At 44.6% G+C, this 11076-nt stretch overlaps 1 protein-coding gene across 1 annotated transcript in view; it reads right to left on the reverse strand.

Moving 5' to 3' along the window:
* Positions 1-8867: 8867 nt before the first annotated feature.
* The window catches only part of GDAP2 (ganglioside induced differentiation associated protein 2), a 23548-nt gene continuing 21339 nt past the window's right edge, over positions 8868-11076 (reverse strand). Inside the window, exons 12-13 of the mRNA XM_010082806.1 lie at positions 10481-10624; positions 8868-9608 (exon numbers count right to left, since the gene is read on the reverse strand). Of these exons, the coding sequence (XP_010081108.1) occupies positions 9561-9608; positions 10481-10624 (192 nt within the window). The 3' untranslated portion in view covers positions 8868-9560. The remainder of the gene's footprint in view (positions 9609-10480; positions 10625-11076) is intronic.

Genomic DNA, 11076 nt, shown 5'->3' on the forward strand with positions numbered 1-11076 from the left:
ATGCACCAAATCTCGTCCCTGGCCAGTAGCACGGCTCCCCACGCCTGGACCGTTTGGTGCCAGGGGTGGGGATGAGGGACCGAATTTAGGACCACAGTTCCCCATTCGCTCCTGGCATCTGGTGTCCTTGGGTAAACAAATGGGTTTGTGATAATATATATATAGATATATATATATTTTTTTTTTTAGAATAGAAAGTCAAATCTGCCTTACTTGGCTTGGGAAGTGGAAAGAATAGAATGGGAGGAAGTTGACTGTATGTGACCTTTCAAAAAGGTGCCTGCCAGCAGCAAAGCAAATGTTAAAGGAAAAAGATTTTAAAAAGGGAAATATTTAGATTTTAAGATTAAAAAAAAAAAATCCCATCAGTATTGCAGCTTGGGCCATCAAATAACACTCTGAAAGTTTATTCTTCGGTTGAAGAAGACGCTGTGCTTTCTGGCTGGTTTTCTGGGCCGTCCCAAGAAGCTGCCCAGGACCTGACTGGTTGTGCCATAGTGGCACTGCCGGCACTGTGCCTGCTCGCGCTGGAGGCAGGTGGATGTCTGTCCTGGCACACAATGTTGGCTCAGAGCATGGCAGCCAGCACAAGCCAGGACTGATCCCGGGTTAAAAAAAAAAAATACAGCCATTTGGGTGCTGGGAAACAGAGCACCGTGTTTCCTTGTCCCTGCCCCCCTCCCACATCTTCCCAAAGGGACCAGGAGAGTTTCTGTGGGTCCTGCAGGCTCCTTGGTGTGTTGCCTGGTCCTGGGGGGAGCAGCCCCAACATCACTCCTGTCCTTGCCGCCAGTCCTCCCTGTGTGAGGTTACTCAACTGCACGTATGAAAATAACTCATATGTCCCAGTTTATTATTTCTCCTAAGCGGATGAGAGGGTTGGAGGCTGATCAGAGCAGAGGAGTCTCCTGGTGAGTTCATTCTTCAAAAGCTTGGGTGGGCTGCTTCTCATTAGGGCTTGTTAGAGTGCCAAGAGAAAAGAATATTTCTCTCTGGATTCATGTGCATGTCCTTCTACCGCTGTCCTGGAGCTGCTACAGCTTCTCCTCTCTTGGGATTTGCCAGACACAGCAAACCCCATGCTGTTCAGGCTGCACAAGGTGCTGGCAGCTGGAGGTGGAGGGCTCGGGGCAGCGTGAGCTCCCAGCTGTGCAGCGCTGCTGTGGGCATGGCACCCATCTCTCCCGCAGCGCCTAGGTGTGGGCACGTCCTCCATGCATGGGCTCTGTGACACGTCAAAGAATGACTGAAGAGTCCCGTGGGCTCCTGAACAGCTTTGTTTCTCCCCACCCAAAAAACTTCAAGCCAAAACCCCAAAACCTCCAAACCTCAAGAAGCGTCTGGAGTCAACATGCTTAATTTGATGATGGTTTAAAACTGCATGCAGCCGTGCTATGGGATGGAACCGCTTGCTACCATTGTCAAACTTACTGGTTGCTCCAGAGTTGCAGTGTATTTCCTTGGGTCAGCTGATGAGCATTACCTTGAACAAGGGGTGTGTGTAAGACCAGGCTAATGAAGTAGTCCTCCATCAGAAAACCTTGCTGCTGACTCTGCAGTGGATTTTCCACAAGTCTAAGGACTTTTTCTAGTTCTACTGCTTGCTGTCTCTCTGGATCAGTAAAAAAACTTGCATCCAACAGCAAACACCAATATGACTTTCCAGCCCAGGTGTTCTGTTGCACTTTGAGTCCCTTGGAAATGGGCCACCAGAGGATGGGGCAGGAGGGAGCAATGGGTTTTGCAGGGGGCAGCCCCAGAGTCTGTTTTTAGTGACTTGCTTTGAAGGTTCATTGCTATTTGTGAAATATTTCTGCACTGTTGTTTTTGTAATGACTCTTTAAGTAGCTTTCCTCACTAATGACAGCAATGATGATCACAGTGCATAGAGTGAAACATTTAAATGTGATGCAGAGGAGAAGAACATGCCTAACTGCAGCAATGGCTCTGAAAACATCTATAAGGGCATCTTGCTCACAGCCACTCCATCTGCACAAACTCCAGCATCTTCTTTGGGTCGGGGTACACTCTGTCATACTTAGTACCCATCCCACATCCCCAGGCTCTCCTGTCCTGGGCTGGCACATCAACAAGTCCCACTGGTGGCTGCTACTGCACCAGCCAGGCTGCAGAACATTTCTACATATTGTGGTTTGGGGTGGTCAGTTGTTGGGGTTTAAAATTTTATTTAAAAAAAAAAAAAAATTCCTGGATCAGTCCCTGAAAGTGCTTTGGTATACTGCTGTAAACAGAGATAAATTCAAAGAGACACTCAAGTGCAAACAAAACTACCGAGATAGGACATGGAGTGTTTCCCTTTAATGTAAGTGCTTAATTGGGATCTGCCATAAAAGCTATCCTACCATTACTGTCAAATACCTTTGCATTTTTGAAATGCAGATATACAATGCTCTTGTCTGGTCTCAGAGCAGCTCTTTTGCTTAGTGGTCTTTCTTATGGCTCTGGACTTACAGAAATTCTTGTTTAATGTTACTGTTCTGACCCTGCTGTTGACCACCAGCTCATCTCTGCTCAGTAACATCTTACCACGTTCACATTTCGTACTGACTGTGCGTACAATCTTCTGGGTGCATTTTCCTAACAAATCAGAGAGACTCGTGTTCCTGAAACGTCATACCGTCAAGCCACCTTGGGAAGAGCCCTCTGAAATCCAACGGGAACAGAAAAGGCATATTGCCCCTGGACTGCAAAGCAGAGAACTTTCAGGGAGATTTTTGGCCATGCCCAGCAGCTTTCTGACAGTTTTTTTCCCCCTTGCAAACTCGAAAGGTTTGATAGGCTGGTCTGATTTGGTTTTGTTTAACCCATGGTGGCAGTTTCAAGTGACCTCAGGGTCTGAGGTTTCTTTCTCCACGCTTCTGTGCTTGGGTGAGCACTTGCCAGGCTGGTTCAGTGACTCTCTTTTGGGATCTCCTGTTGCTGGCTTATCTCTAAGTCCTTGCAGCTTGCCCAAAGACTTCTAATAACTCCCAAATGCACACAGGACATATGCAACTCCGAGGGCAGAGTTTGGTTACACTTAGCCCGTTATTGCTGCTGGCTGCTACTGAGAAGAGTAGGTTCATTTGCTATGGATCCACCTGCCCCAAACAGCCCACTTTATGTGCTTCTGCCATTTCCTTCGTGTTTGATCCAGCAGGCACATGGTGGCTCACTGCTCCAGTAGAAACCCAGCTCAGCAAGATCCAACAAAAAGGATGCCAATGGTTCAGCGAGCCAGAGAACTAGCAGAGCTAACAAATGCCAGCCAGTCAAGAGACCACGGTGCACCTTCCCTGTTCTTGTGATGATGTTTGCTAGTGTTAGTCTTCGATATGCAAAGCCACCTTTTCCTGGGCAGGCAGGGTAACATCTTACTTGTGAATAAGCAAACCTGTTCAGATGATGTAAACATGTCTTTTCCTGCCAAACTATTAGCAATTCCTAAGTGAGTCCAAGTTGATACACTGGCCAGCTGCTGTTATTAACCTTTTAAACCATGCAAGTTACGGGCTCCTTATTGCGCAAACATTCTGGTGAGAATAAGAGAGTTTGTGATCAGCTCCTTCTAGGAAATACGCATGGTAAACTGCGCGGACAACACCGGGAATGTTCTGCAGGATGGGCCCCTAACCTCAGCACAGGACACTCGGGTACCGATACATCTGTCTGTTTTCATGCAGTGTCACTTTATGGTAGGGGTGAGTTTGTGACCAGTGTCATCCTAGAAACCAAAGCGGTCCTACAAACAAGACTCATTTGTGAATGAGCCTGTTGATAAAGTAGCTCTAAACACTACAGCCACGTTTGAAATTTCACCTCCACCCCTTTCTTCAAGCAGAAGGCCAGATTCTAGCCCAGTTGCACTAACTACTCAGGAGATGGTGTATCCATGTGCCAGGTAAGAACTGCAGCTCGGGCAGCAGCTCAGGTTTATGGTAGCCGTGAAGACTTTCCCACTCCAAGCATTCCGCAGCCATGCCCAGGAATCATCTTTCCTGTGTACCAGGCACACAGGTTTTTATGGGGAAAAGATGCACAACACAGGACATCTACTGCTGTGCGACAGGGCACATGGTTGGTCTCTACAGAGGTGGTGAGTACATAACTCCAGGGCTTCAATAAAAGATCAGTGATTAAATCGGTCATTCTCCTTATCAACTACTTCAAAATTGCTTTTCCTTGCTTTGTGAAAAAAAACAGACAACCCAGTAAGAGCAAAATAATCATGCTGAGCCTTTCTTCTGCGTGTTTGCTCCTCACATCAGTTCTCAGAGTTACAGGATGTTCCCAAAGGACTGAGATTGAGCCCATCGCATTTTCCCACATTTTCCTTAATGGGTGATCTGAAAATCACAAACGCAGATAGCAATTCAGCTGCAGGCACCAGGCAGAGATGAGTTAGGAACATGCTAACTACTGTAGACACAATGCAGGTTTGGTGTGTACGCTAGCTTGGGTCTCTAGTCCAGGTAGCCTCTCCAGATTATCTCTCCAAGACCTGACTCAGGTTACTCATGCCATTACTGACTCCCTGGCTACAAAGCCAGATCTCACTCCTAAAACCAGTTCCACCCAGAAGCATCAGTATTAGGATGGTTAGTATGAGTATTAGGAGAATGCCTCAGGTGGTTCTCCTTCCACTGCACAGGAATGGGCATTTAACAATCTTCCTTTTTCTCCTCACCCCCCAAAAAAGGGGAGAATAAAACTCCTTCAGTAGATGGGAGGAATGAAGAAGAGGCTCCACTGCCTACATCTTCCTTGGAGTAAGGGCTACTTCTTGTACCATTTTGGTGAAAGCATTGAGCATGCATTTTATCGAGTTTTGCTGCTCTTATGCTAACTGCACTGTAATCACAAGCAGTCCTGCCTCATCTGGACGAGGAATCTGGTTTTCAAGGGAAGCAGAGCTGAGAAAGGCTTCAAACAGGATCTGATCAGCCAATTAAAAACAGATGTTGTGCTGGCAAGCAGGCTGCTGTGGATCGTCTGATACAATCCCCTTCCCCTCATTTTTGTACATAATGTCCTTCCAAGCAAAGCCACCTCCCCCGTAGCTATGTCTAAATTGCATTAGGAACCTTGGCATTTTTTCAGTTACACATATTGTGAATGGTTTTGCCATTTAAAATAGAGGGATTATAGTGTCAAGCAGTTGACTGTTCATCAGAAATCCACCTGGTGTACAAAAGAGGCAGAGGCCATGCTGCAGAGGACCTGGGGCTGTAGCATTTTAATCTCTGCAGTCCTTAACCTTTACACAGCACTTTCCCTTCTCCTGGAGCAAAGAGCTCCACTGACTCTGGAACCAGAGGAGGAACACCCTCCCCAACACCCCCCACACTTTTGCTTTAGTTTTAAGCACACAAGCTAAGAGGGCTCTGCATCCCAATACGGAGGCATAAGACATCTTTCTCTCATTCAGCTTTGGAAGCAAACAGCACCTTACAGCAGCAGGTTTGCTCGCCTCTCGCTGCTCCTGTGCAGTTCAGGGCTGCTTTAGCTTATCTACATCCTCATCTTCTAGTGTAGAGACTGCACATTGCTGGTTTATGTACCCAGTCATTTATCCCTCTAACTAGGGACTGGTTCTTTCCCATGGGAGACTGAAGAAAATCCAGTTGCTCACGTGCCTTAGGACTACAGGCTAGGTATTGGTGTTCACCCTCCTGGGCACTGGAAGATCACAATTTGCATTGTTACAGATAGACTACTTCTTACCCTCCTTCCCCTAATGCAGCTGAAACACTTCCCTCACTCTCCCAGCATTGCACTTGCTAACAGAAGTCACTGGGCTCAGTTCCTGTTTAGCCAGAATCAACATATTCAGGAATTTCTGTAATATGCTTAGAGGTGCAAACAAGTTTCATTGGTCGCTTAGTCACAGATGTACCACGAGATTCATCCCAGAGAGGCCAAGGAAAGGAGATTAACTCAAAGGAGTTGCTCTTGTTTTTCAGTTTGACAAAGGATATCAGCTTGTTGAATAGCAGAACCATCTAAATTAATTTCACATGGAGCATCTGGTCTCAGCAGTGGGATGGTAATCCTTTGCAGCACTACAACCACATAAGTGCTCAGGGACAGAGCAGGGAGAAGGCCTAATTTGGCACAAAGCTGAGGCTACAGAGGCACATACGATAGACAAACAAAGTTTTAGGCTACTGCTGGGGAAGAGAAGATGCCAGAGAAACTCAGCAGATCTTTTTTCATTCTAGGACCTTGTAAGCAGCAGAGCAAAGGAAAAGAGCAGTTCAGCTTCAAGTGTACACGTCAAATTCACGCTGGCTCAATGGCCGGTAGAAAGCTTACATTCTGATGTTGCCCACTTTTTGCCACTTCCTACTCCCAATAACATCCAGTTAAGAAACAAACACAAAACATAGCAGGAGCAGCAGCCACCACATACATTTCACTGCCCTGGCAACTGTGTCAAACTCTGGCTTGGCCAAATGACACCAGGTAAGCCAACATGCTTTGAGTCGCCTGTCCATGGCCAGACATCAGCTTGGCAGACTCTGGCTCTTAAGACATCTAATGGCAGAGTCAGTAAGGGAATACAGGATGCTTTCAGAAGAGGTGTGGCTAATGAGTGCCTAAGCACCACATTCGAGTCTTACTGACAATAACTACTCTCTCTGTCAACATCACACAAGGCATTACAGGAGTCTTACTGACAATAACTACTCTCTGTCAACATCACACAAGGCATTACAGTAGTAATAAGGACACTAAGGCTTCCATACAGAGACGACTTTTGAGCCTGCCGACACTAACACTTCCATACAGAGACGACTTTTGAGCCTGCAGATGGTGTGAAATAGCTTTAAGCAAGGCAACAAAACCTCCTTCAGAACTTTTAATTCTGCAGTGACTACACTGGGCAGAGGTGTTAAAATTAACATGAACTGCCTCCCTGGTGTCTTCAAGAGGAAAGCATTGTATCCACCCTTAACTAGGGCATGTAGTGTTTATCTCAGCCTAAATTAAATGCAGTTCAGCTGGTTTAATTTTTTTTTTTTAAATCCTATTAGAATGAAAGAATTAAACATTTTAATAGCAATGAATATCCTGAGCACTTAAATTACTTTTTTTCCACTGGCATGTTACTTTTAAAACTCTCTGTTAAAAAGAAATTGGTAAATTGCCACAACTCCAGACTCACTGGAAAATGCAGGATCTTTGCAGCACAATGCAGGTCTGTCTTGCCACTGAGATTTGCAAGGCTTGGGTAAAAATAAAATATTAAATTAAGTCTTTCAAGGGAATAATATGCACAATAAGATGCACAGTGCCAAGATCTCCCTTCTGCTTTGCAAAGCAAATCTGGACGCAGATTTGCACTTCACTGAGCCAAGTCATTTCTTAAAATGACTGGACTAGGGTTTGAAAAACGTGCAGACTGAGTCCTAAGAAGAACTATTTAGGTTTTACGACTCTGAGCCATCTGTGAGCTAAAGGGACAGAAACCATCTAAAAATTGAAGCTGAGAGTTTGGTTTTCACAATATGCTCCAAATCACCTTTAATCTGCCTACTAAGCGGACATTAGCTATTCTGCAAGAGCCCCACTGAAAATGCCATGGGTGTGAAAACCAGCAGATGGTTAATGGGGGTGGAAAGCTATACAAATTGTTAGAGAAGCATGGAAAATTAACTGGTGGCTATAAAAGTCAACTAGGCAAGAGCAGCTGTAAACAGCTAAGTGAAAAGAGGGGGTAGGGACACGTGGTAGCTGCTCTGTATAAACTGCTGCTACTTCCTTGTCAAAAAACACCAGAAAAGTGCTGAAAGAATACATGTGAACTGACAATAAGGTGCAACACTCCCAAGTTATTAGCACCAAGGTGGTTTTCCATTGTGCTACAGTTTCCAGCTTTTAGCAGCACCTTGGATCTAATAATGGAATCACATAAGGACCCTGGGGGACACTCAAAAAGCAAAACTGCTTGCTTTTTACATGTTGTAGATGCATGATGGATAAATCCCAGCCAAGTGATTATCTTAATCTGTAACTGACATACCAACATGCTGAGGATACGTGGAGTATAAACACCGCATTAAGCCAGGAGGCCAAGGTGGGAAAGAAATGAAAGTCGGTATGGCCCATCTTTCACTGCACTCCTAACTTACAAAAGCCCTATCTCTCAGACTGCAAACACAAATTGTGACATGCAATTAGATGACCAAGGGGGGATTTTTTTTCCTGTTTTTCCTAGCAACCTACAGTACCTTCAAATACGAGAGAGATATTTCCAACCAACTCAATGGGCGTGAATAACCACCACCTTCTAAGATATCTCATGATGACTTTTGCTTATGCTTATAAAAGGTAGTTATTGCAGAAGTGTCAGAACAAGGAAAACTGAAGTTTAGTAAAGAGTAGCAGATACAAGTCAGGGCAGAAAAACAGTTAGAATGAAAACATGAAAATCCTACCACTGGTTTCATGTTCAGTACTGTTGTGACATTCTTCCTACCAGGGATTCAATCCTTCTGTATATGGCACTGCTACCCCGATTATGTTTAACAAGGCAGCCTTCTCCCTCCCCCTTTACCTTTCCATTGGCAGGCTGAAAAGCTTTTCACCTCCAGTTCCATAAGTACTCTGTGGCTGAGCTCTCTTACCTCTATCGTGTCTGTCCAAATCAGTGAGTGTCAGTGCAAAAGAAATGAAAGGGACACTGATATTGATTGCTAAGAAACAAAACTCTGCCACCAGAGGTTGGGGTTGGAGTCACCATTCCCCCCCCGCCTTGCCTCCACACATACTTCAGGCAGATGGCACTCATTGATCATACAAGCACACCTGGGTATCTCAGAGGAGAAGATAAACAACTATAGTTAGAGAAAAGAAACCACAAATGCTTTTACATTTTATTCTTACTGGGAGGCATCCTGACATGTCACATTATCCAATGAAAACCGACAGGGACTTTATCAAGGCTCCTAGCTCACCTAGCATTTATGGTACTAAGTCCTGCAGTAATCTTGGCTTGGCTGTAGTGCTTTGTTCAGCCTGCAGACATGGTATTCCCAATTCCAGATACTTTTGCTGGGTCAAGACCAAAGTAATCAGCACTAACAGAAAGGGAAAGTAACCAATTGTGAAACACAGAGACCATATGATGAGCAACATGTCAGGCTAGTACTGCACAATATTTGTACAGACCAGTCAGAAATGGGTATTACAAACGGAGCTGGAAAATGATAATAGTTAAAAACATGTTCAAGTGCTTTTGATGGATTTCCCAGAAAAGAGAAAGTCTGTTCAGAAATTAATGTAACAGCTTCAAAAAGAACAAAATAGAATGCACCTAGTGATCATTAAATCAACGTTTCCATTGGATAAATATATTTGAAATAGTTGTACAGTTCACAGTGGCATAAAGTTCTCTGATTGCTTGAGTGCTTGAAAATATCTCATCAGTAAAAAAATACCAGAGCTGGGGGACGAAAACCCTCTCTCTGAATTCTGTACATGGACAAATGCACAGATTTTGGCAGGCATCAGGTCACTGAATCCATGGGAAACCAGCAGCATTGCAGGACTGCAGATCACAAGTCAGGGGATGGAGGATAGTAAGAATAGTAAGGCCCATTTTCCTGCAATGAGAACAGAATGAGCAGTTGAACAAATCTTCTCCAATACACCTTGGCGTAATGGACGATGATACAGAGGAAGAAATAAACAGGCACTCCTGGCTTTGTCTTCCACAAGTACAGTGACTGCCACAATTCACCCAGGAGAGGAGTGTGCCTTGGTTTTGCCTCTGCTTTAAGCAAAAAATGCAGGTTAAAGTTCTGGCATTAAGCCAAGGCTGTGACGCAAGGAAGCCACAAATGCTAGCACAGCCCAGTCACTCAAGACAAAGTTGCTTACACAGACACACAGCTCTGGCTGTTACTTTGTAGTTACAGCACATCCTCTTCAGAATGATTTGGCCAATGCAAGCCATATTAATGCCACCATTTGAGACAAGGCACTCTGTTACACTTCCATTTTTCCCTCACTGTTCTCCCCCCCACCACCTTCCTGCATCCTGATATGTTGGACAGGGAAGATGAAACACGGCTTTTTTGGTTTTTTTGGTTCCCCCCCCCCCCCAGTCAGTGTAAGGTATATAGCAGGTCTATAAAACGAATTTCATCTTGTCCACAGGCTCTTAGTGTGTTACATTACAGTTTTTGGCTGAAGAAAGGTACTCTGCCTTTTATGCACATAGGAGACTGCTCTCTTGGGAAAGGAATCTGCTTCTTAGCCAAGCCCTCTACTTGGACTGATGTAGAAAAATATGTTTTAGGAAATTGTAACTCACAGAAGAACTACTAGACTCTTCAGGAACCCTCCCTTTCTTTTTCCCCATTCTTAAGACATGGAAGTCATCCCCTTTAAAGCTCTTTCAGAGCAGAATGGGACATGCACAAGAACTACACTTAGGAGCAAAGACTGATGCTTGTCACATGCAATTACTTACCCTGGCATCATACTCGAGGACAAAAGGAGGGAGATCAATCTGTTCTGGGGGTATGGCTGTGAACAACTGCTGAAGGCTTTCCACATAGTGGATTTTGTCCTTTAGCCCTGAGACTGTAAAGGTTGTGAAAAACCATGCCGAGACCTGAAGATAAACCCCAAGAAAAAACTAAGATGGTGCTGTTTCAAAACCTTAAAAGTTCAACATAATACTCCATAGTTACACAGGATTGAGTTAAAGCTGAAACTCTAATATCATGGCAATAACACAACAAGGTCAGGAAGTACACACCACCGACTGTTGACAAGCACTGTCTTGAGAGCTTTCAAGGTAGTGTTTTCTGACTCCACACTTGCTCCTCTCCAACCGGCAGTTTAAGTTCCCTTTCTATTGCACGAGTGACAGCTATTCTGCCATTTGTCTCCAAAAAAAAAATAAATCAGTATAGTGGCATATTTTCACTTCCAGTTTAGCCAGCTCAGAATATGACCCATATGATTCTGTATCTGACAAGAAGCATTTTCAACCCTTTGCCTTCAAGTTTTCACAGAAAAGGCAAATTGAGGGAGACAGATACTCAGCTGTTCAAAGGTCCT

The sequence above is a fragment of the Pterocles gutturalis genome, unplaced genomic scaffold, assembly GCF_000699245.1.
Source record: "Pterocles gutturalis isolate BGI_N339 unplaced genomic scaffold, ASM69924v1 scaffold5045, whole genome shotgun sequence".
In the NCBI taxonomy this organism is placed as follows: domain Eukaryota; kingdom Metazoa; phylum Chordata; class Aves; order Pterocliformes; family Pteroclidae; genus Pterocles; species Pterocles gutturalis.